This window comes from Palaemon carinicauda, chromosome 1 (genome assembly GCF_036898095.1).
Source record: "Palaemon carinicauda isolate YSFRI2023 chromosome 1, ASM3689809v2, whole genome shotgun sequence".
Taxonomy (NCBI): Eukaryota; Metazoa; Arthropoda; class Malacostraca; order Decapoda; family Palaemonidae; genus Palaemon; species Palaemon carinicauda.
Genome location: NC_090725.1, coordinates 68,647,009 through 68,674,690, shown reverse-complemented (window position 1 = coordinate 68,674,690; position 27,682 = coordinate 68,647,009). Strand labels below are relative to the sequence as shown.

General features: G+C 38.9%; 2 protein-coding genes across 4 annotated transcripts in view; one reads left to right on the top strand and one right to left on the bottom strand.

Moving 5' to 3' along the window:
* The window catches only part of LOC137648750 (retinol dehydrogenase 13-like), a 1,058,070-nt gene that overhangs the window by 635,736 nt on the left and 394,652 nt on the right, over positions 1-27,682 (top strand). The window lies entirely within an intron of this gene.
* Positions 1-27,682, bottom strand: part of LOC137645714 (hypoxia up-regulated protein 1-like) — a 173,233-nt gene that overhangs the window by 33,823 nt on the left and 111,728 nt on the right. The window contains exon 5 of the mRNA XM_068378596.1: positions 8,998-9,206. Within this exon, the coding sequence (XP_068234697.1) occupies positions 8,998-9,206 (209 nt within the window). The remainder of the gene's footprint in view (positions 1-8,997; positions 9,207-27,682) is intronic.

Below are 27,682 nucleotides of genomic sequence, written 5' to 3'. Positions count from 1 at the left end.
GCCTTCCATGGATCTCTTTTTTCTCTGGTATATTCAGCAATAACTATGACTTAGAAATGGTGCTAGAGGAGCATTCACTGGGCGACACAAGTTCCTTGCCCAGAAATAGATTTTTCCTTCGTCAAAATCCCTTATATGAACTGAAAGATATCTAAAATAATCCTGGTTTTCAATTTTATCGGAACTTCGTTAAATATTTGTACAGTACTTTTCTATCAACAATTCAAGATGTATGTTAAGAACAACAATTACAGATTATTCCTATTTTGGTTTTGTTTTCAGCTGTTTTCAAGGTCCCGACAGTATCATGAGTATTGTTGTTATCATTTTGCTCCCTATCACGTAATTCTTGGAAAAAAGAACACTGTTCAACGAACTCTCAACCAGTTTCTTATTGAAATGTGTATTGAACAACAACTGCCCACGAATTAGATGTTGACACTGACGATCCAGAGGCTTTCTACATCAGCGATGCTAACAAAGATATTGAATATAAATATTGGTAAATGTAACAATTTAGTTCATTTCATACTAGCGCTATATAAGTTTTATAATTCCCAAAATGCAATACAGTAGTGTAACCTTGAGGTCTGCTGATGACTACCAAAATTAAAACAAAAGTAATAGCTGATTACTGAAAAGCTCCAAAATTTGAAAAATGAATATAGTGAACCCTCGTTTATCGCGGTCGACAGGTTCCAGACCCGACCGCGATGGCTGAAAATCCGCGAAGTAGGGACACCATATTTACGTATTTATTTAACATGTATATTCAGACTTTTGAAACCTTCCCTTTACGTAGTACTGTTAACAAACTACCCTTTAATGTACAGAACACTTAATGCATGTACTACAGTACCCTAAACTAAAACAAGCACAAATATTAAAGGCGATTTTATATCATGCGTTTCCTAAACACGCCAAAAAGCCCGATAAAAAATGACAACCAATGTTTTGTTTACATTTATCTCTGATCATAATGAAGAAACAAACGCATTTACACTTTCTGTGTATATGTTAGTTTTTGCATCGATTATATGTTGATTTTGTTATTACCAATGTTCTACTTAATTTTTCTTAGGACTTCCAAATAAATGAAATGAGAGCCATTTATATAATGTTTTTCTTTATGACGCCGCCTGAAACGGAAACCTTCCATTCGTTTACTGTACGCACCATCTTCGATCGTAATAAACAAATGAAGGCATTAAACGCGCATGATGAAAGTGATAAATAATGATATTAAAAGCTTTTAGTAAATATGTTATTACAAATATTATTTACCGTATCTATATAAAATCCTACATACGTAGCAAAGCTGGAAAATTTTTTTTTTCTTTTTTTTTGGCGTTTAATCAACAATAAAAAACTGCCGCTAATGACCGAATGATAATTTACGAGAGAGAGAGAGAGAGAGAGAGAGAGAGAGAGAGAGAGAGAGAGAGAGAGAGAGAGAGAGAGAGAGAGAGAGAGAGAGTTGTTTTAAATGTAATAAACAAAAAAATATGATAGGTTATAACATGTATATTCAGACTTTTAAAACCTTCCCTTTACATAGTACTGTTAACAAACTACCCTTTAATGTACAGAACACTTAATGCATGTACTACAGTACCCTAAACTAAAACAGGCACAAATATTAAAATGTTAGAATATTAAAGTAGTATAAAAAAATAAAGATTGTTACTGTACTCACCACGAAAGAAGTTGAAAAAAAACTTGAATGATGATGGCGATGAATTTGCTGCACACTAGAAATGATGATGATGAAGCTGATGCTGTTTTCTACTGTGCAGCCAATGATAGTATTTTACGTCTCTTCAGACGGAGGTGTCTTTTCCTGGGACCCCACCTCAACTTCTTCCTGGGACACTTCTTCAATTTCTTCCGAAGGCATAGTAGCAGGAGGAACTGGCTCTTTTTTGCGAGGCTGAAAGAACATTGTGATCGGAAGTTGCTGCCGCTGCTTCTTTTTTCGCTCGAAGAGCATCCTGTAGGGAGTCATGTCTTCACCAATTTTGTTGCAGAATTGCATAGAACAATAATTCTTTCAACTCCTTCGCAAGGTTGCAGAGCTTGGCAAGCCGTTCTAATGTTAAACCCGTTTCTTCAACATTTTCTTGGGTCTCTTCCTGTTTCACTGTCTTCTTCACTGGCCGATTTCGTCGGGTCTTCGAGGTCTGCGTCAGTTAGCGGCTGGGAATGGCAGTCCAACTACTCGTCGTCGATGTCTTCAGTCGTCATGTCACCAAACCCGTCACCTCTAATTATCGCAGCCAACTGCACAGATTTCCGTATTGCAGTGTGTTGAATCTCAGCAGGTGTAAATCCCTCGTCATCGTAAACAATCTGGGGCCACAACTTCTTCCAGCTTGCATTAACAGTAGCAGGTTTCATTTCTTTTAGTGCCTTCTGGATGTTCTGCAGGCATGTGGCTATTGTGTACTTCCACCAGTACGCCTTCAAACTGAATGTTTCATTCTCATCATCTTAGGCAGCATCCACACACGCAACGAGGTCCGCCAAGGTATTCTTCGTGTAGAGGGCCTTGAACGCCCTGATAACCCCCTGGTCCATCGGTTAAATTAATGACCTTAGTGTTGGGTGGCAGGAACTCAACCTGAATGCCCTCATGCGACAGATCAGTTGCGTGTCCACCAGCGTTATCCATAAGGAGAAGGATCTTAAATGGCAAGCCCTTCTCTAAGAGATATTTACTGACTTGCGGGATAAAACACTGGTGGAACCAGTTGGAGGTCAGCATCTTCGTAATCCATGCTTTTGGATTATGCATCCAGTACACGGGAAGGAGATTCTTATTCTTATTTTTCAAAGCGCGAAGGTTTTTCGATTTGTAAATAAGCCCTGGCTTTAGCAAAAATCCAGCAGCATTGCCACACATCACGAGGGTAACACGATCTTTGAATGCTTTAAATCCAGAGGCTTTGGCTTCTTCTTTGAACAGGAAAGTTCGCGACGGCATTCTCTTCCAAAACAAGCCGGTCTCATCCATATTAAACACTTGTTTGGGCTTGTATCCACCTTCAGTGATAATGTTCTTGAATGTCTCATTCGCGTAAGTTTCAGCAGCGGTAGTGTCTGCGGAAGCCGTCTCGCCATGCAGGGAAACACTTTTCAGGCCAAGGCGTCTCTGAAACTTCGCGAACCATCCTTTGCTGGCGAAAAAACTTTGTTTCTGAGGCTGGGAATCAGTGGATGTCCCTGCTTGAGGTTCATCTAGTACATCATCTTCGTCTTCTTCAGCATGGCCGCCATCGTCGTCTTGAGGTTCCTTTGCCGCAAAATTCTCATACAAACCCAAAGCCTTGGTTCGGATGGTGTTCGTATCCAAGGATATGTTCTTCTTCCGGCAGTCGGCAATCCAGACTGCTAAAGCACCTTCCATACGGACGATCGTTTTATTATGAGCGGTAACAACTCGCTTCGTTGACCTGCTAAAGGTGATGGCAGCCGTCTTTCTAATGTTCGCCTCGTCCTTCTTAATGTAGCGAACGGTGGATTCGTTCACTCCAAAATGGTGGGCTGCGGCCGCGTAACTTCTGCCTTCTTTCAACATATCGAGAAGTGTCACCTTCTCAGCAATCGTCATCATTTTTCGGTGGCATTTAGGCTCACTACCAGCCTTAGTAGATGCAGAATGCTTGGGAGCCATTGTAGGGGTTAAACAGAAAGTTCAACAAAAAGTTCAACTTCAAACAATCACGCACAGCACAGATTAAAGTTACACAGTAACGTAGCAGCATCTACCCGGCGAGAGAGCGGCAAACCAAGTGGCCGCAAGAAGATGCTGCGGATCGGAGAAGCGGTCAAAACACCAATCACAGGCTAGATTACAAAACTAGGGAGCGGATTCATCATCTATCAGCACTGGAACCAATCACGGTCCGTCTTACATGCTACGTAGTAGTTACAAATTCAAATACAAGATACTATATACAGTATGCTTTACATACGCTATTTTACGCTAGTTTTGTTGTAGGATATGTACGCTTATTCGAGATGTGATTTTTGCAACAAAGAATATTATTGGATGCAGTACTACGTACGTATACAGTGAACCCTCGCTACTTCGCGGTTCGACCATCGCGGATTCACCACTTCGCGGATTTTTTCCATAACCCATATATATACAATATATATATATATATATATATATATATATATATATATATATATATATATATATATATATATATATATGTATGCATGTATTTATGTATATATGTAGGTATGTATATGTATATACATATAAATATATATATATATATATACACACACACACACACACACACACACATATATATATATATATATATATATATATATATATATATATATATATATATATATATATATATATATATATATATATATATATATATATATATATATATATATATATATATATATATATCTAAAGTAGGAAGATGTGATGTAGTTCTAAGGGAAAAGTATGGGAAATATGTCTGGGTAATAAGCAAAGCTCTACCTCCAGTTTGTTTCTACATTATGATCAGAGATAAATGTAAACAAAACATTGGTTGCCATTTTTTATCGTGCTTTTTAGCATGTTTAGGAAATGCATGATATAAAATCACCTTTAATATTTGTGCCTGTTTTAGTTTAGGGTACTGTAGTACATGCATTAAGTGTTCTGTACATTAAAGGGTAGTTTGTTAACAGTACTACGTACAAGGGAAGGTTTTAAAAGTCTGAATATACATGTTGAATAAATAGGTAAATATGGTGTCACTACTTCGCGGATTTTCACCTATCGCGGCCGCGACTGGAACCTATCTACCGCGATAAACGAGGGTTCACTGTACATACAAAAGATTCATGGAAAAGATGCACATCCATTACATTTGTAGTAGTAGCCATCAGCAGCCTTACACCATTCAAATATGACAAAGTCAGACTGCATCTGATTTGCGTTTCAATTTCGATTTAATTTTACTACGTACAGTATACTGAATTATCGTATGATCACATTCTCTTTTCGTGTTTGATTTCTTTCTGTACTGAATTATATGTCATATGTAATGCAATGTACCATCAGTAAGAGCAGATACAGTATTACTAATTATTAATGGAATTCACGAAATATTTGGAGTCTTCATATATCGCGGCTATTTTCGAAATTTCCGGAAAATCCGCGATATATGTATATACATGCGTTATGAAAAAAATCCACGAAGTCGTGAATCCGCGATAGTCGAACCGCGAAGTAGCGAGGGCTCACTGTACAGTTATGCTTTAATAAACCACAATTAAATACAACTATGTCTAATAAAATATGAAGGCTTAATAATGCACTTAAAAATTAAATGCTGTATGAAGCTTTAAAAATGAACTACCGGTACTCGCACGCACGCACACGCACAGAGAAAGAGAAAAAAGTGAACCTATTCGTATGATAAAATTAATAATGGCTATAAACGTAATGTACGAAAACTATTATATCCTGCAACATATTGGTGTTGATGTAATATTCTTCATGAAGATTAGCTGATCACAAGCAAAGGTAAACAAAAAAAAAGTTGGAGATTGCTGATTGTTAACCCTTTTACCCCCAGGCTCTTTGGAAATTTCCAACCCTTAACCCCCCCAAGGGGTTATTTTTTTCCCAGCACATTTTGCAGTATATTTTTTTTGAATTGCTCTAACAGCCTTAATTTTTGTCATAGAGAGGTCAGGTTGGTATCATTCTCTTGGAAAATGCCTGATTTTTTTTTTAAAAAATGATAAAAAATATGAAAAAAAAAATGTTTATACCATTTTTTTGCAAGGACATACCGGTACGTCCATGGGGGTAAAGGGATGGGTTTTGTGAAACGTACCAGTACGTCCTTTGGGGGTAAAAGGGTTAAAATGCTTCCAAAATTGAAAAACAGACTACAAAAATTATTCAATAGAGCATATGATATCCTATGAAACAAGAAAATTAAATAATGATAGTAAAAAATTATTGATGAAATATGACTTAGATGATTGCCGAATCACGACGCAGCATAATAAATCTATGGAAACTTGATTTTTAAGTTCGACATATGTCCAGATTGACTTAAAACTCTTTTCTCGGTCCCTATCTCGGTCGTTAAGTCGACAATTACCTGCAAGGAAGTTACCAATTACCGTAAATTCTATGTAAATTCTAATTTCCTTATTTTTCTTCATTAAAATAACAATTCTGCAACAGAAAATTATTTAAGCATATGATAATTAAATCAAAACAATCCAATTTCAAACAAATTTACATTTTTTCAGAGAGAGAATCTTTTCTTCTAACTATAATGCTTATTTATATTTCTCATCAACGTTATATATTACATAAACATAATGCATGTATGAACTTCTTTCAATCATTTTTTATTCTCAGAATTACTATACCCCGTTAATTACTGAAAAGTTTACATGTGTTCAGCAATAATGTTAGGAAGTTCTGCTTTGCACGGTCGATTTGAAAATGTCGACCCATAAGAGTACTTATCACGAAAAAGCGAAGTGTACGTGATTTTTTATTAAACAGGTTATACAGTTTTCTATATCGCGGATGACCGAATCCACAAAGACAGAACAAGCGATTATCAAGGGCTGACTCTATACACTTTTGATTCCATGTAAATTACTCGAAATCAATTGCTCGAAAACAAAATCCTCGAAAAATTATTTCTAGAACTATCAATTCCTCGAAACCCAATATTCTTTCTTTAAACGTTCATTACAAACACTTAAGCTTTAAACACCATTGCTAAATATTTTTATCTTAACCGTTAATAATTTTGTTTTCTAAACTTTTATCTTTAGTTCACTAAGAATACTTACAGCGTTAAAAACAATTGATAAGTATCATTATCTTGCCCATTAATGACTTTGTTTTCTAAACCTCCTCATTTTTAGTTTGTGTTTCATCAGTATTATTTCTGGAAATTTTAAACCATTAAGATGGGTTTAAATTTTGCAGAAAGCGTTTCAAAATGGAAAGAATAAATTGTGTTTGGATGGCTACCTTTATGTTAAAGAATAAATCAGTGAGCAATAAGACATAGCCTACTGGAATTGTGAAATGTCTAAGTAAAGAAATTGCTGTGCTAAAGCTATTATTGTCTATGATAGTACCACAAACCATAGTGGAAATCATAATCATGAAGGAAATGCTTGTGGAATTGAGGCTGCTAAAATAATAAAGGTGAAAAAACTTTCTGGGAATAATCGAGATACACCAAAATACTGTATATTATATCAGGTGCCTCAGTGGAAGTTTCCTTCAGTAGACATCATGTAAAGAACCATCCACAATGCACATGCAAAAAACATGTTAGACAAGTTTTGCCTAATAGCTCCCCCATCTTGATATCCCTGAAGGGTTTACGAAAAATAACAAAGGAGATTCATTTGTTATCTATGACTCTACTCCCACAAATAAGCGTATATTGGTTTTTGCAACCCAAAAGAATCCTGACATCCTAATTCAATCTGAGCACTGGTATGCTGACGGATCTTTTAAAACTGTATACAATACATGGCGTGAAATATGGTAAAATTATATCTTTCATAAATGTATAGTCACCTTATAAAACTGAAGAAACCTGTCTTTTTCCAGTTCAATTGCTCAAAAACAAAATGTTTGAAGTCATTTGTTTTCGAGAAATCTGTCTTTGGAGGAATTGATAGTTCGAGTAATTATTTTTCGAGCAATTGATTTCGAGGATTTTGTTTTCGAGCAATTTACCGGAAACCTATACTTTTATCATGTATCTTGTGCATCATGCGAGTTCTTGCTTTAAGGCCAAATTATAATACACTAACCTCTTTATTCCAACTTCTAGTTCAATAAGTTAAAAAACAAAAGAGAATGATAGAAGTATAGTTACTGTAGTACCTGTAATACAAATGGCTATACCCAACCAAATGAAAAACCACTGCATTATTATGAACAACTGATTTGGATAACAATAGCTGTTTTACTGCAGTTCAACTTTTGTAAGATAGTAAACAATTACCATAGTTGCTACTAATGACATTAGTAAAATATGACTAACAAAATCTACCTAAAGAATTGGAAGAAAAACTCAATAATTTCCAAAGCCTTGTAATCAAGCACTGCAAAGCTAAAAAACAATAATATTATCATACAATGGCTGTGATAGCCAATAGTGGTTATGAGGGTCATATGGAAAGTTTTATAAAATAACTGCTTGGGGTCTTTCCCAATGAAGATAATGATTAAGGCTGAGTATGTGCCATTAGGTGTGATAAGAGATCATGATACAGATGAGTGATATATCAAACCCCTCCACTTAAGTTTATCAGAGTGATATTCTATAATACCCAGTTGTCTTTTCAGCAAGGTTTTAATGGCAGCCATTTGCGCTGGGTTCAGCAGACCACATGCTAAGAGGACAAGTTTGAATCTAAAAGCCAACAAAATCTCATGAGTAACTGACTGTTCAGAGTAAGCTGGTATCAGTGATCAGTAGATACTGAAGATAGTTACAAATCAGTACTGTAATTCCTATTCTTTGGGTCCCTTTTACAGAAAACAAAATTCCTGTGTTTTTTTACTCGTAATCCACAGAAACATAGGCAACACCTATAGATAACTATCAGCAGCACAAGTTGTGATATCAATAAAAGATTGTTGTCTTCAAAGGTTTAAGCTGTAATGCATGTACAAATTGCTTGTGTGGTGTAGTTCACCTTTTGTGACTCCTGCAGTTCAGCAGTTCAAACATAGGTCTACACGTAAAGTTGAGAGGCTTAATTTAAATAACACTTCTGTAATAGACTTCAAAATATCAACTCTTTCAATATGAATATGGCTAAAATTTTGGGAACATAACATATCCCATGCACACTAGAGTTGACCAAAAATCAACTCACTTACATTATAAGGTTCCTTTCCCAATACCTTATCAAAAGATTATATTACTAAACTGTTACAGATATCTCAGAAAAATTTGGCATTCAACTTACCCAAGACCCAAAACAGACACCTGAGGGTTAGTTTCAGAATATCCTTTTTCCTTTGTCTTGACAGTATGATAAGAAACAATTGTAGCCGTTGTTGATGATGCTCCCATGTCATAAAACAAGATATTCTGTGCAGTGCTATTTATTTCTTTTCTTCTAAACATACCATAATTGAGGGCAACAGCTGCATTACTGCTCATGAGTGACAAAACCTAAGGTGAAAAAAAAAAATTAGACTATATCTACTGAACAATACTAAAAAACTATGAAGCATTAAAAATGCACCTTACATTATGATTTTTATATTTAAAACAAGCCAATGAGCCATATTTTCTGACTGATAAGATTTTCCTAAATTAATGTTTGGAGTCATTCAAGATTGAGTAAAATGGAATGAATTAAAGGGAAAGCTGGGTGAAAAGAAAAAATAGATGGATTTAAGAGTTGCCTCAAACCCTGTTATAAATGGGGCCATATAATACAGTGATCACCATACCTCATCCTACAATTCCATTGAAAAAGAGAAAACATATGGGTTTGTGAATCACACTGCCTATAATAATGTTAGATAAAACATGAATATTTTTTGGCATAAAAGCTGACACTGAAACTTTATAAAGTTAAAAAGGCATTATTATTAATACACAAGATCCACTGAAACCAAGGGGTATATAGAAGCATATAGTTTATAGACAACATTCAATTTTCTCATAAATCCCTTTTCTTTGGAATTAAGGTTAGCTATAAAGGGTAAACGACATTCATTTACAACTTACAAATACAAGGGAGATTTAACGGATTTTGAGTCTAGCGAAAAATCTATTTTTGGGCGAGATGGCCATGTCGTCCTGATGGAAGTTTCTTAAAGTAGGTTCCTAAGGGATATATGTACTACAGTGATATTCCCAGAGAATTTTACCTTTAAGTATCCAGAATTCTAACTTCTGACACGAATATCCTTAAATTTTCTCTCAAGGATATGGCATCATATCAGAGGACGTATTCTTGACACGCCACATAGCAATCTGCACCCCTAATAGCGTTTACGCTTCGAGGTGGTGTGGCAGAATAGAAGGGGAGCCGTATCAAGGTTACCCCCCGTTCTCGTACTACTATTGAGCATGACAACAGTGCCATCTCTACGATGGCAGACATTCCTTGTGGCATTGAGCACGGTGTTACAGATACAGTACAGCATGTCGTCCTGATGGAAGCATACCAGAGTATTAGTGTATCTGTGGATTTTCATCAGTGCCTTAACCTTGGAACAACATTTCTATGGTCATGGGGACCAATTGAGACAAATGACGTCACCGTTATCCGTCATCATCACTAATCATAAACAATGTTAGTGCTTCCTGCCTCCTACAGGGAAGTCATTCTAGACAGTAGAAAAGGGGTCTCAAGGTTAACATATATTGTATGAACAAACATAAGAATACACTGAATATACAAACAGTCTCATAGTTTGTATATATTGCTGAATCAATATCAGTGTCTCTTAGATCTATTATTTGTGAGCATACAACTATATGAAGAATACTTACTTTGGTAACTTTAGTAAATCAAAGAACTGGCATTTATACATGCAATTGTCGGGGGAATTCGGATGCACTATATCCTAATAGACATTTATTCCTAATAAATGACTAAATGAGTTAACCAGTAAAACGAATGTAGTATTACAATGGGATTATACACGTAACGAGTACAGAGACTATATTTCTTCTTGAAAGGAAAGAAATAATGAGTGCCACTCTCAAATTGAAGAAAATTTTTATATAGTAAAATTTCTCTTCATGATCTCTGTACCGGTTACATCCTATCAACAATGTGTACTACGTACACACGGTACTAGTGCTATCTGTATAATTCCACACCTGGGATTATGAACAGAATTAGTGTCACCATGGTAACACTTATTTAAAGGAAGTCACCCTAAAAGTGGTGACCCCTTCTCCCTTTAATTGACAGTCCCAGTCAATTAGCTGTTCAACGTAGAATTAGACGGCAGGTTTTAAAACACTACCTGCCGCCACCACATAATGCTTCAGTTCATGGACCTGCTTTGCTTAGCATAGTGTTTGTAGAACACACTGGATGATTTCCATCCAGTATATGAGGGAAGTCGCTCAAAGTCCATATACTGAAAAAAGTTCAGTGATGAAGCAATTTTTCTCGGATCATGACCTGCGGGAATACTGTGAGGATCCGCTCTACGAATAAAGTAGGTGAGCTTCGCCCTTAGTTGTTTTAGGGATAAATTTGATCCAGAAGTTTCTCCTTTAAAGAGCTGTCCTCCCCTAAAGTCTGAAGTTCTATGAAGATAGACCTTTAGACATTCTACAGGATATAGAGAGACATCTCCCTTCAGAGGGCAGATTCTCCAGGGACCCCACCTCTTAGTGGGTAGCTCGTTTTTAGCGAAAAAGGATCGATCAGGAAAGAGATTCAGTTCTCCCACTTCTGTGAACTGAATGTGGCCCTCATCTCTGGATAGGGCCACTATTTCACTAACTCTAGTCCCAGAGGCTATAGCGAACAGAAAAATAACCTTTTGGGTTAGATCCTTAAGGGAACAATCTTCATTGTTCACAGATGAGGCATAATGTAGGACCTTGTCCAAAGACCAAGAGATGGGCTTTGGTGATACTGCAAGCCTAAGCCTTGCACATGCCTTCGGAATCTTATTAAAAATTTCATTCGCCAGATCCACTTAAAGGCATATAGAAGAGGTCTAGTCAAGGCTGACCTGCATGTATTTATCGTGTTGGCCGTCAGACCTTGACTATGAAGGTGGACAAAGAAGGACAGACAGAAGTTCATTGAAATTTCTTTCGGTCCTTTTGCTTTCACAAATGCAACCCACTTTTCTCCAGGAAGACTCATATTGTCTTTTAGTTGACTTAGCCTTGTAGTCTTCTAAGAATTCAATATTGCTTTTTGAGATCCCAAATCTTTTTCTAACCACTAGAGAAAATCATGAAATGAAGGGTTTGGGATCTCTGTGATAAAACGAAGGCAGTTAATTTCTGAACCTTCTGAAATAGACTTAGGTTCAGAACTAGGACCAGCCTCAGCTTCAGTTCCTTCATTAAGGAGGACAGATTCCTCTTGGGCTATTTGGGAGCCAAAGGAGCTACTCCCCCTTAGAAGTATCTGAGCCTGTTGAGGACCTTCAGCAGGTGATTGGATGGGATGAACAGGCATACCTGAGTTCATCCCTTCCATACCACAGACATGCCGTCTATCAACCCCACTAGAGGATCCTCGTATGGGGCTACATATCGAGGTAGTTTCTTGAAGACGCTCGTGATGAAGAGGTCAATCTGCAGTTCCAGGAATTGTTCCTATCTGGGAGGGAATAGGTCTGCGTCCATGGACCATTCCAACTCTATCGGCTTGAATTGAAATAGAGCATCCACTGTCACACTGTGGATCAATTGTATATGAACTGCTGACAGGTGCCATCCCTTTAAGAAAGGGATGGTTAACTTCACCTAGACTGTATGAGACGTTCTTTAGCATTATTGATTGTGACGTCTCATTATCAGTTTGGTGTCCCAGATCAGTCGTATTAAGTCTTATCTGTGAGGAGGGAGCTTCCCCACTCATGATAGGACCAGTAGAGTCTTGGGACTTTCGTGCTTTAACTTTTGTTAGAGAAGCGAATAAAGAGGGATTGATATCGGTCTTTTTTTATCTCTTCAAGCGTTTGATGCGTATTTTCTCCAGGCTCTTAACGCATCTTTCCGCTGTGCTCTTAGCACTAGGTCTGTCACTATTACGAACTGGGGAGAGTTTAGCGCTTCTCCCTGTTAGCGTCTTGGAAATCTGACTGATTAGCCGAGTCTCTTGACAGACCTCGCGATCTCCTTTTATATTCCCAAGGGAAAGGAGAGTTGATGTAACCACAGGCTTCAATGGTTTTTCAGCCATTGAAACTCTTGAGCTGGAGATAGTCGAGACTTCTAGAAGCTTATCTGGCATCCGTGATGTCCCGGGAACCGGGTCATTCCTTTGGATGCACATAGACCAGCCACTTCGGGTGCTGCCCACTCCAGCCTCTCGTCCAGGTACATTGATGCCTGAACCATTTCTAGGCTTGGTTTTAACGTGACTAAGTCTGCTAATCCTATGAAGATATTTAGGACTGTGTCTAGTCTGACACGTGTCTTTCTTAGGATGTATGTTACTATCTGTAACTTGAATTCTAGATAGGAGGGAAGGGGGTGATTGACTGGAAGTTGCCACAGGACACCTTTCAGGTCTGACAAGACTACGAACACCCCTTTTTGGAACAAGGTCCATATGTTCGGAAGGATTAACATTCTGAACTTGCTGTTTTCTATGAACTTGTTGAGTGGCGACAAGTTCAGAATGACTCGGAGATTTCTTGAGTCCTTCTCGTCAACACAAAACAGCCTTCCCTGGAATTCGATGGACTATAGTTTTCTTACCACCTGCATTCTCTAGAGCTCTCAGGTATACTCCTCCAAGAGGGTTTTGGATTGTAGGAGAAGGTAAGGAAATGTTCCCCATCAAAGTCCCATCTTGAATAGGCCTTGGACCCAAGGATCGAAGGTCCAACGATCCTGAAGGAGCGTCCCTCCTAGCAGAAGCATCTTCATGCTTCGAATAGTCAGTAAGTTTAAACTTTTGACCACCTGCCTGTGGCACCGTGGTCATTGGAATTGTGGGATGCTGTTGAGCAGCCCGGATATTTCCAGCATTTCCCGTAGTCATTTTAGATTGGGGACCTACAACCATGGAAGATTTTCTCTTTGAAAGGATGCCCCACTTTTGGAGAGGACTTATGTTCTCCATGGTGGCATTCTTAATCACTTTCCTAACTACCTCGCGTGGGAAGAGGTCTTTACCCCAGATGTTGGAAGATATTAGCTTCCTTGTTTCGTGTTTCACTGTTGCAGCAGCAAACACAAACTCTCTAAATGCTCTCCTAGCCTTCATAAAGGCGTAAAGGTCCTTCACTAAGGTAGCCATATGCATTTGGGCTAGGACCATGAGCATGTCTGGAGTATTTTGGTAGGTTGAACACAACTCTATGTAGTTTTGTAGAGAAAGGGAGGCTGCAAGTCTCCCCTTTGTCTCTTGTTCATTATACAAGAGCAACTCGGATAGTTTAGGGAGACATTCATTAAATTGTCGACTGGCGACATCCGCATCTAATCTTCCTACTGAAAAGGTTAAGTGGACTTCCTTCCAGTCCTTTTCCTGTCTGGGAAAAGCTGGTGACAGAGGCTTGCACTCCTCGATTGCAGGACATGGCTTACTCGCCTCCACTGCTTTGGCAACAGATGTAAATGAGATTGAAGCAGGAGCAAGAAAGGAAGGGTGTCTGTTATTCAGTGAGAATACCTTCGACTCTGAATAACCCGCCTTTTTCAGCCTACCTGACAGGATAGCCTGTGCCTTATCATGGTCGAGAATCATGACCTCCTTTGATTCCGTTCCTTTTCTTGACTTTGGTTCATACCTCAGGCGAACAAAACAATTAGGGAAAGCATCAAAGCTTGGCCAAAATTGAATTCTGTCCAAAGGAACAGCACCCATTTTCTCTGAGATGTAGAGTTTGCCATTTAAAATCGGCATCAGCTCCGCAAACCTCCAGGGATTGGTTTTGGAGCATGTTGGTAGGTCTTGATCCATGGGTCGTTTGAATGACCCTTGGGAAGCGACAAGAGAAGCTTTGCGAGGCTCTATCTTGCGTTTTACTTCCTGCTTTTTGTTTTGTTTACGAAAGCTCTCTATTTGATTATTCAGTTGGATACATAATTGTTCCATTCTATCTAATAGAGGGGTAGAAGATGAAGATGTCGATGGCTCTAGAGCCGGCATAGGCGGAGGAAATTCCGACACGACATTTTCCTCTCCTACCCTGGGGCACTTTTTGCCCTCCTTCCCAAAGGCTATCTGGCCGTCAGGGGATGTAGTTGGTGCCTGAGGCACCACTATTTCCTTACTTGCTTTTGGAAATAGTAGCTTACGCATCCTATCATTAGCTAAGTAAGGTCCCGGAGAGATTTTCTGGAAGCCTCTCACCCAGTTGCGTAATTTGTATTTAGCTGTATCCCTTGTCTCTGTAGACTTGGGATTCTCAAAACCTTCGGACATTAATGTCCGACATATATTGTAAGCCTGCGGGTTCCAATAATGTAGGGATCCGGAAATAATATTGCAGGGGGCATGAAACCTGCAAGTATTATGACCGTAAAAATACTTACTCTTGGCCTTGCAGAAGACTGCAGCATAAGAAGAAAGGAAAACCGAATAAGTATACAAAGGATTATCTCCTGATAATCAACATGCAGTGGTCATCTATGACAGAATAGCTTAGGATAGTAAGCTATAGAGGGATAGTAGGAGACACATACTTCTGTACCTCCTGCAAGCAAATGCTGTTACCTCCCCTCGGTATTAATAGTCCGTGGGCTGAGGGGGCTCACCTTGCACCCCCCCTTAAAATTGACAAAAGCGCATTTAGGTTGTAGCATTTGATCCATATTTTCATTTCTTAAATGTTCCCATTGAAAAAATAGGGACTCACTACCACTCCTCGGCCACTTTATTTGATGACATCATTGAATTTTGCAGCTGCCAATTTTGGGGTAGGGGAAACCTAATTAGACATAACTCCGGACTGAATGGTCAGACAAAGATAAATGACATATCAAAATGTTTGCTTTGGGCCTCTCTAACAGATAAAATAGACAATTTGCAATTATGTTTAATAATTAGGTCACCAGAGGTCAAAAGGTCACCAAATTTAGGGTCAAGTGAAAATTTTAGGCACCTCCATAAATGTAACCCAAGGACCATCCAGACCAATAACTGATGACTTTTTCTGCCTTATTTCATCTCTAGAGATCGCAAGAAATAGAATGATACCCATTAAGTGTACTTATTGGCCAAATCATAGAAATGAGAAGTTATGTAAAAAAGTCAATTTTCAAATTTGTCGTTTTTTTTTTTGCCTCAAAATCGTAAAAACTGATAAAGCTCATAACTCTTCTTATAGAGGGGCTACAGAAATTATTTTGATGTGTTTTCCTAGGTTTTGGGGGTCAGAGAATCCAAAATAAGCATTCTCAACAATGTCAACTAATTACCTCATGCTGGAATTCAACATGGCCGCCACTCTGGACGCCGTAATTTTGAATTGGCTATAACTCCTCCATGAATGCAGCAAGAGAGATAAATATTCGTGTCCTCACCCAGGTTCTTGAGATCACAGCATCCAATAAAGGCAGTCTCAACAAGTCTGTCAGTAAATTTGGGGCAAGTCACCTAAATCAACCACAGAAATGCTTTATTTGAAGGTTACGACAATCATGAATGAAATACAATAAAACTGTACATGAATGTACAATATACTCATATGATGCAAGACCTCATTGGAAAAATTCACACAGTGTTGCTTTGGACTACAGAAAAAAGTCAACCTATGCAAGGTATAAAGTTTGATAGTCTACTTGGGTACCTTTGGGTCCACTTTTAATTAATGGAAAGGCAATTATTGGAAATATCTTGTGATACAAGGGAGGTCCTTGGTCCTTCGACCCTGAAATCTACCATCTTGTTACTTGAAACTTTCTGAGTCCAAGTCGGACCCACTACCATCACTTTCATAGTCATCATCAAAATTTCCATCACTTCCATTGTTTTCATCAAGGCTTTCATCATAAGACGTCTCAAGTATATCAGCCATAACTGTAGTAAGTGCAGTTCCCTTGAACCAACAGGGTTCTAGATTTCCATCATTCATCATCCAACCATGATCCACAGCTGGATGAGAGACCTCGGGTTTGGGATAATGGGCACGTCTCCATATCGCAACCTGATAGTTCACCTCCTGATTTGCTCATTTAAACACTCTTGGTGGCTGAAGAGATGAAAGATCAACATTCTTCTTTGAATCCAGCGACTGCCCACTGCACTTTAACTCGAGCATTTGGTATCTAAGCTGGTCAACCTCCTTTGTCTTAGTTTTGGCAGAATACATGGTACAGGTGAAATCCTCAAGAGCAAGGAATATTTCATCGGTTACCTCCCATGACTCCCCTAGGCAACTGAAGACTTCTTGGTACATTGTGCATTTCTATAGAATTCACAGCAGTTTTAACTTAACAATATCTTTAAAGGAACTGGTCATATCGCATCTACTGAATGCATGCAGACCAAGGAAAGCAGACCAAGGAGAGACTTAAGTAAGTTGGTGTGAACCCTTTCGATAGTTTTGTGACATCTGTGAATCGCCTTCTGTTCCCAGTGCCAGTATCAAAAAGGAGTTGCACACCTAAGTTTGGAGCATAATACAGAAGTATGAAGAATATGTCACTGTCTGGACTTCGAACCCGAACAAATTCATATCCCTCATCCTTGGCATAGGTTGAATAGAGAATGACACGCGAATCAGTCTCTTCCTGGGTTGGGTCAAGAGATTCAATTTGAAATGCAGTGATCCTCTCCTTGTCTGCCTTTAGTTTGTACGCCTTGCCTTTACAAACTAAGATAAGCTGCTTCTTCTCTCCCTTTGGTATATTCTCCTCCATGCACCAAACCTAGAAGAGTAATTCAATGTGCTGAGTTTTATTGTCGTCATTACTCAAGAACTCTTTCCAGTTATCTGGTCGCCTTGTGTTTTCTCCACTAACCAAATGTTTTTTTCTTGAGCCAAGATTTGATATCTCCAGGGATTTTATTGAATTGGGCATGTAAACCAAAAGTGTTTAAATGAGCATATCAGAAGGTGAACTATCAGGTTGCGATATAGAAACGTGCCTATTATCCCAAACATGATGTCCCTCAACCAGCTGTGGATCATGGTTGGATAATGAAGGATGGAAATCTAGAACCCTGTTGGTTCAAGGGAACTGCACTTCCTACAAGTATCCAAGGTACCCCGAGGTGATGCTACATATGGTGAATATGGGGGGCGAAAGCAGCTAAGACAGCTAGCATCGTGATACCTGTTCATCACAGATCCAGAAGAGGGAGAAAGCCGCCGGAAGAATGCATTCATAACAGAGAGACTGAAGAAGAATGATGACTTCTTTGCTCCATTGCCCAAACAGAGGCTGAAGACTTTCACTGACATTGGCAAGAAAGCACTTGAGAAAATATCAAGTAACAAAACAGTGGAGTACAAACAGCAGGGGAATATCGCCTTCAAGTTGTTGGTTAAGTCTCAAAACCACAAATAGGATGTTCAAGAACTTCTACGATACCCACTCGTGCCTGTGCCATCATCACTTGAGACACCAGATGGGTATTTTCTGAAGACATATAAGACCAAGGCATTCCACCACTTAGTGAAAGACACGAATGATTCCGCTATTCCTCCTGGCAAAGATACCATGAATGTAGAAGATGGAAATGCTGTTTCACTCAATGAAGGAAATGCCAAAAACATTCAAACAGATATGTCAAAACATCTTGTCCGTCTCTACATCTGGGAAATCTAGTGTGATTTTCAGCACTGACACATACATGCCCAATTCAATAAAATCCCGGAGAGAACAAATCTTGGCTCGGGAGAAAAACATTTGGTTAGTGGAGAAAACACAAGGCGACCAGATAACTGGAAAGAGTTCTTGAGTTATGACGACAATAAAACTCAGCTCATTGAATTACTCTTAGGGTTTGGTGCACGGAGGAGAATATACCAAAGGGAGAGAAGCAGCAGCTTATCTTAGTTTGTAAAGGCAAGGCGTACAAACTAAAGGCAGACAATGGGAAGATCACTGCATTTCAAATTGAATCTCTTGACTTAACCCAGGAAGAGACTGATTCACATGTCATTCTCTATTCAACCTATGCCAAGGATGAAGGATATAAATTTGTTCGGGTTCAAAGTCCAGGCAGTGATATATTCTTCATACTTCTGTATTATGCTCCAAACTTAGGTGTGCAACTCCTTTTTGATACTGGCACTGGGAACAGAAGGCGATTCACAGATGTCACAGAACTATCGAAAGGGTTCACACCAACTTACTGAAGTCTCTCCTTGGTCTGCATGCATTCAGTAGATGCGATATGACCAGTGCCTTTAAAGGAATTGTCAAGTTAAAACCGCTGCGAATTCTACAGAAATGCCCAAAGTACCAAGAAGTCTTCAGTTGCCTAAGGGAGTCATGGGAGGTAACCGATCAAATATTTCTTGCTCTTGAGGATTTCACCTGTACATGTATTCTGCCAAAACTAAGACAAAGGAGGTTGACCAGCTTCGATACCAAATGCTCGAGTTAAAGTGCAGTGGGCAGTCGCTTGATTCAAAGAAGAATGTTGATCTTTCATCTCTTCAGCCACCAAGAGTGTTTAAATGAGCAAATCAGGAGGTGAACTATCAGGTTGCGATATGGAAACGTGCCCATTATCCCAAACCTGAGGTCTCTCATCCAGCTGTGGATCATGGTTGGATAATGAATGATGGAAATCTGGAAATCTGTTGGTTCAAGGGAACTGCACTTCCTACAGGTATGGCTGATAGAGACGTCTGATGATGAAAGCCTGGATGAAAACAATGGAAGTGATGGAAATTTTGATGATGACTATGAAAGTGATGGTAGTGGGTCCGACTTGGACTCAGAAAGTTTCAAGTAACAAGATGGTAGATTTCAGGGTCGAAGGACCAAGGACCTCCCTTGTATCACAAGATATTTCCAATAATTGCCTTTCCATTAATTAAATGTGGACCCAAAGGTACCCAAGTAGACTATCAAACTTTATACTTTGCATAGGTTGACTTTTTTTCTGTAGTCCAAAGCAACACAGTGTGAATTTTTCCAATGAGGTCTTGCATCACTGAGTATATTACACATTCATGTACAGTTTTATTGTATTTCATTCATGATTGTCGTAACCTTCAAATAAAGCATTTCTGTGGTTGATTTAGGTGACTTGCCCCAAATTTACTGACAGACTTGTTGAGACTGCCTTTATTGGATGCTGTGATCTCAAGAACCTGGGTGAGGACACGAATATTATCTCTCTTGCTGCATTCATGGAGGAGTTATAGCCAATTCAAAATTACGGCGTCCAGAGTGGCGGCCATGTTGAATTCCAGGATGAGGTAATTAGTTGACATTGTTGAGAATGCTTATTTTGGATTCTCTGACCCCCAAAACTTAGGAAAACACATCAAAATAATTTCTGTACCCCCTCTATAAGAAGAGTTATGAGCTTTATCAGTTTTTACGATTTTGAGGCAAAAAAACGACAAATTTGAAAATTGACTTTTTTAACATATCTCATCTCCATGATTTGGCCAATAAGTACACTTAATGGGTATTATTCTATTTCTTGAGGTCTCTAGAGATGAAATAAGGCAGAAACAGTCATCAGATATTGGTCTGGCTGGTCCTGGGGTTACATTTATGGAGGTGCCTAAAATTTTCACCCTACCCCAAATTTGGTGACCTTTTGACCTCTGGTGACCTAATTATTAAACAATTGCAAATTGTCTATTTTATCTGTTAGAGAGGCCCAAAGCAAACATTTTGATATGTCATTTATCTTTGTCTGACCATTCAGTCTGGAGTTATGTCTAATTAGGTTTCCCCTACCCCAAAATTGGCAGCTGCAAAATTCGATGGTATCATCAAATAAAGTGGCCGAGGAGTGGTAGTGAGTCCATATTTTTTCAATGGGAACATTAAAAAAATAAAAATATGGATCAAATGCTACAACCTAAATGCACTTTTGTCAATTTTAAGGGGGGTGCAAGGTGAGCCCCCTCAGCCCACGGACTATAACTATATGGAGATTCCTCTATCAAGGAACTCCAAGTAGAAGGGCTCTTACCCCTAGGGTAGAGAAGTACTAATTCACTGTCCCTTTTTATTTTTAATACTGTGGGGTCAGGATGACTGATTCTCAATCAGAATATTGAAGAAATATTATTCTTTCAATATAGGAGCGGTACCAGCAGAATGCTCGCACAAGGGTAACCAAGGTATGTTAAAAATTACTACTGTATAATGGTACTGTAGTTTTCTATTTGCAGTAAGTCTATATTGCAAATTACTGGCTACTGTACAATCGTGTATTGTAGTTCAGTCAGTATGCTGACTTTGTAGCAGCATTTGACAGTACGGTCAGATGGCATGACGCCGGGTGGACTAGGGAAAATAAAGACATATATTTGTGTTTCCCATTCAGCCTATTTGCCGTAGCCTTCCTTACAATATGAAATTATGGAGTTTCCTGATCAGGGAGACTCAAGGATAAAGGCTCTACCCTTTAAGGGTTAGGAGTGTATTACCCCTGCCTTGAAGATATTTAATATTGTAGGGTAATCCAAATACTGATTTCTAATCAGGATATTGAAGAAATTATATCAATTCAATATGGGATTGGGTTCAGCAAATGCCTGTGTAGGGATATCCAAGATATATTGGAAATAACTACTAGTATAAAATATATAGTAGTTTTCTATCTGCAGTATAGGCTACCTGTATAACATATACTGTAGTTCAGCCGGCATAGCTAGGTCTTGCCAGGATATCCAGTATGCTAGCTAGAGAGAGAGAGATAGCATGGAGTAAAGGCTATTCCTTACTGTGTATGTATACAGTAATTAAGGATGTAAAAGTCTAATTTTACTGCCTTTCTCCAGAAAGAAGGTTCTAATGGAAGGGGAGAATGTACCATTCAGGCTTCCATCCAGCTACAGTACTATTGCCAGCAAGGTGTCGCCAATACACTGCCGGCAGGCTAGCCTCTGGCAGTACCAGTACAGTCGGCGTGCTGCCATCTGAGTCAGCACTTATCTGTGCTGGCCTGGTCGGCGGTATTCCGGCAACTGAACCTGTGGTTAGCAGTCCAAGGGAGAACTGAAGAACCTTGGGGACAGAAGGGACTTCCCACTCACAGCCATCATGGCTGCCGGCAGCCCCCAGCTACCAGCAGCCATCTTGGCTGCCGGCAGTCGTCAGCTACCAGCAGAGACCATAGTTGCCGACAGATGATGTGGCTGCCAGCAGTATGCATTGCCACCAGCCACCATCATGGCCGCCGACAGTTGAAAGGCATATGGTTACTGACATTCAACATGGCTGTTGACAGTTGTTATGGCTGCCTACAGATAGCATAGCTACCGGCAGCCGGACAGAGGTCTTAGAGAGGGAGTCTGGCCGGCTCCGGCAACCCACCGGCAACGGTAAGGTTGCAGGATGCCGGCCCAATGAAAGACAATGGCTCGGCCATCAAAACTGGACAGAGGGGTAGGGAACAGGGTCCTGTATAGCATGTGGAAGGAACTGGCAAAATTGTCAGTCCTACCACCTCTAAAAGAAACTCTGTTTCAGTATCGGCAGAATCCTAGGTGACAGGAGAGTCTCAGTTCTCCAACCTAGAGATTGCCAATACAGTTAAGGGGATGGCGGCATAGCCACCTCCTCTCAACAAGGGAGAAACAGAGTTCCAGTGCTGCGCCATCCTAGGCAAAAGAAGAACACTACTCTTCAGCCTAGGGGACTGTAGCACAGGACTAGTCTTCTAGTGGCAAGAAGATGGTATCCTACCAGTACTTCAAGTGCGGCTAGGGAGGGTTAGTCTCCAATGCCGGCAACCTAGCCAGCAGGGGAATGATGGTATCCTACAACCTATTCACCCCGCCGAAGGTCGCAGACATAAGACTAAATACTCTGAGATTCTGACTGAATCCCAAAACCTGCTGGTATACCACAACCGGCAGTTAAGGGAAGAGACAGGAAAAACCCTAGGCTAGTCATGTCTGAATAAAATTCATGGCATGGCCATTAGGGTTGTAGCCTGAAGCTACACTCAGAGGGAAAAAGAGATTACCCTTAAATCTCCATGGAGATGTGTAATGTTTCATATAATTCTAGGAGGTATCAGTCTCCACTTGAATTGAAAAAACAATACACGAGGGTAACCGGGGAAATGTCTGAACGTATAATAAAACGCCTAGGTTAGGTTACCTAGGTGAGTCGAGATCTCGGTTACCTAAATCACAGAAACTCTAACTATACGATCGACATGGAAAAGGAAAATTATGCACATTATCAATATCTTTAAAAGTATAATTGCCTAAATAGCTAAATAATCAAAATAATTAATTAATGCTATTTAAAACTGGAAAGTCGTTCTGCTAACATAACACACGCCTAACAAACGACGGCACCCATGGCGCCTCCAGTAACAGGCCTAGCTCTTAGGCACAAATTACTATAATATCATTGTGAAACAGGAGCCAAAATATACTCATTGTAAAGACCCGATACTCAACTTTCCAGAGGCGGAAGAAGATGGAGAAAGCATAATTATAATCCTTGCAAAACAATCGAAAAAGTTAGATCAGCTGGGAATACCACCGAGCGAAATCGCTACAAAATAAGGAATGTCCGCCATCGTAGAGATGGCGCTGATGTCATACTCAATAGTAGTACGAGAACGGGGGGGGGAGGGGGGTAACCTTGATACAGCTCCCCTTCAATTCTGCCACACCTCCTCGAAGCGTAAACGCTATTAGGGGTGCAAATTGCTATGTGGCGTGCCATATCCTTGAGAGAAAATTTCAGGATATTCGTGCCAGGAGTTAGAATTCTGGATACCTAAAGGTCAAATTCTCTGGGAATATCACTGTAGTATATAAATCCCTTAGGAAGCTACTTTAAGGAACTTCCATCAGGACGACATGGCTTGAGCTCAAAAATATAATATACACAGTAAACAGTAATAGTAGGCTATTCACATTTTATCATAACGTAGTAAGACGTGTTAATTTTACAAGGTATTACAAGAGAACTATCGAGCCGCCCACTGAGATACTAGGGCTAGAGTTATTGGGTCTTTTGACTGGCCAGTCAGTACTATACTGAATCTCTCTCTGGTTACAGCTCCTTTTTCCTTTACCTACATACAAACCAACTACTGTACTATAGTCTGGCCTATTCTTTACACATTTTCTTCATTCCTCATACACCTGACAACACTAAGAGTACCAAATAATTCTTCACTCAAGAGGATAACCATTGCACTTCAATTGTTCAGTGGTGACTTTCCTCTTGGTAAGGGTAGAAGAGACTCTTTAGCTATGGTAAACAATGCTCATAGGAAAAGGACAGTCCAAAATCTAACCATGTTCTCTAGTCTTGGGTAACGCCATAGCCTCTATGGCATGGTCTTCCATTGTCTTGCATTCTCTTGCTTGAGGGTACACTTGGACACACTGTCTTATTTCTCTCCCTCTTGGTTTTTTTTTTAAATTTTCATAGTTTATATATGAAAGATTTATGTTAACGTTGCTACTGTTCTTAAAATGTCTTATTCTAATTTTCCATTACTTCTCTTCTAGTTTATGTCCTTATTTCCTTTCTTCACAGGGCTATTTTTCCCTGTTAGAGCCCTTGGGCTTATAGCATCCTGTTTTTCCAACTAGGGTTATAGCTTCACTAGTAATAATATTAATAATTCAAATAGGTCACAATTATGTCTATTGCAGGGGTAATGTGGTGATTACTGACTTGGCATTGAATAACATTATTGACAGGTCAATGGCACATTTCTATAAATCATTTTATTAACATTAAAAACATGTTGCTGCAAATGGACCAACCAACTATGGGTGGTTCTGAAGGCGTGGTCAACATACTGTAGCTGTTTCATACACTGTTAGGAAACATATGGGGCTCTTGATTACAATGAGGGAGGCCTAAACCTTGAGGACATGCAGTAACTCAAAGAAGTGCAGGCAACAAGTATAAAGGGTGCTCTTAATCATATACATAGATAATATACTGCATGGTTTTGTTAGTTCAAATAAAATTCTGTACATAGTATTAATTTCTAATAGTGCCCTCTTATACATGGTATAACCTCTTACAAAATTATGCAATGTCAGCACTGGGACATTCATGGAAAAGCATTGAAATAAGAACTTGTTTATTCTTGAGGATGTCATGCACAGTAGGGATGCAGCTCATCCTCATAGGATCGTTAGATGTTTTCGCAATTTTTGGAACGTTAATATTCACATCTTCATCAATGTTGCAGATGATGACAAGCTTAGTTACACTGTTGCATACGGTAAGCTTATCCTTGAAATGCATCAATCTCATAAAGGCTTAAATGGCAAGCATGTGACAAGATAAATATTCCTTACTGGGGGCATGGATGATTGTGTACCTCTTTTCCTTCATTTCAATATATTGAGGTCATCTAGGGTCCTGACCACTATGGCCAAGTAAAAACCCATACATAAGGTTAACACATAATATGACAAAAAAAATATTAACAAATAAATAGTAAACTGATATCACCCAACATAAATGTAGATAGAATACCTAGGTTTGATAAAACTAAGCTTCTGGAAGGTGAGCAGAAAGAAACATTTGCTATTGAAAGTACGAATCGATTTCCAGTCTTAGAGACTTTGAAAGACTAAGAGCAGACAATTAATGATGAATGGTGCAATATTAAGAAAATATATCATTCAGTTGGTAGATAAGTTTTGGGACACACAGTTACAAGGAAAAAGCCATAAGTATCAAATGATATGTAGGATCCTATAAAGAGGAGACAAAGACAGAAATCTATTGTTGAGTTTTTGAGGATAGTAGTGAAAATTACAAGGTAGAGCATGCTAAGTATTCCAGTATTTATGGTGAGGTCAAAAGAAAAGCCAGTAATGACAGGAAAGAATATTTAGACAGGAAAGCAGATAAAGCTGACAAAGCTATGAATTCCGGGAGTTGCTATGGCGTAAGAATCAATCATAGAATTATTAATGAAATCTCTACTGGTGAAAAGAAGCATATACCCATCAAAAAGAGAGAGAGATCTGTTATAACAACACAGGATGAAGAAAGGCAACGTTAGATGGAACACTTTAGCGAGGTCATGAATAGGGGACGAAGGGAATAATTTGATCGATATACCTGAAGCTGATGAAGACCTTGATGTGCCCATGAATGAATTCAGTGTGTTTGATGTTGAAGCTATCATTAAAATACTCAGGAGATGGAGAGCCGCTGATTATGATGGAATAACTGCTGAGATGATTCTGGCTGAAAAATGAAGTGACTCCCAGAATACTTACAAGTATTTTGTAGAATGTGGTATGAAGAGGCAAAACCTGATGAAAGGGAGTTAGGAGTGTTGGTGAGAATGACAAAAAAGGGAGACCCGAGTGATTGCAATAATTACAGAGAGATGAACAAGCAGGATTTAGAAAAGGTAGAACTTGTACTGAACAAGTTTTCATTTTGAGAGACATGTACAGCAATGTATAGGATATAGAAATCCACTTTTGATGGCATTTGTGGACTAGGAGATACTGTGCACCGGCCAATTTTGTGGATATTCCTGCTTTATTATGGAATTCCTCTTAAATATGTAAATTTGATTAAGTCCAATGATGAGCATAGAAAGTGCAAAGTTAATGTTAGTGGAGTCCTATCAAATGAATTTCCAGTGAACAGCAGAGTACTCTCAGGGAATGTGTTGTCGCCTATGTTGCCTCATGGAATTTGTAATGTGTAGAACAGTTTGAGATGGGGAGAAAGATTGGACTAGATTGGTAATAGGAAATTAGCTGACCTACCGCATACAGTATGCTGTCCTTATTAACAAAACACCCCAGGATTTGCAATACTTGCTTACCCGAATGCCTTAAATATCACACAAGGTTGGGCTTAAAATGAAACAGATTATGAAAATGGAATATGCAATGAAAGAAAAAATCAGCTATATGTAAGTTTAGTGGGATCTGTGTTACTGTATGGACACGAGTTGTGGTATGACAATGAAACAATCTCCAACAGATTTAGTAGATTTGAGAACAAAGCCCTCAAAAGAAAATTGCTGGTTAAATGGCAGGACAGGATGAGAAAAGAAACTATAAGAGATTACTCGTGTCATATGTGGATAATATCATGGTGAAGGGTAGAGATGGTTTGGGAATGCTCTTCGCACTCCCTAAGAGAGATTAGTTCACCAAACATTTAAATGGGCTCCCCAAGGCACTAGAAGGGTTGGAAGACCCAAACCTACATGGCTGAGAACTATATAATGTGAAGTGGGAGGAGACGAGTTGAGAAGTTTTGAATTAACAACTCAGGAGAGGGAAGACTGGTGAAATCTAACAGAGGCCCTTGGGTCATTAGGCGTAGGTGGTGGTGATGATGACATAGTAAAATATCAATTATAAAATATGGGTATAAATCTCGTTGCTAAAAGATAAAAAAGATATAACAAAAGTAAACTAAAATCTAAATCTCTTACAAATACCCAGCTTCTGCAACAATTATGAAAATGATACTACCATCATAAATTACATTCTCTATCCATGGATGTTACCTACTATTGAGACCCTTCTTAATTTCACCATAATTTTACTATAAAACTACTCATAACTAATGAAGGCCCATTACAAACATATTTATCAATATTATCATTAGTAGCAGTAGTAACAATGAAAGGTTCTTTATAATAACACTAAGGAACAGGGATTGCATGGGTGTTGATACCCGAGAAAAAAGTTCATTGTGCGGCCTTGGATGTCGTTTTAAACTTTTCATTAATTACATTGTGGGGTTTCATGTACAAATCATGACAGCTGGGAAACCCATTCCTTTTTGTAAATTAATGGATTAATTTCTTATAAAAAAGCCAAGTTATCAAAATAACATGCAGATTCTCACAA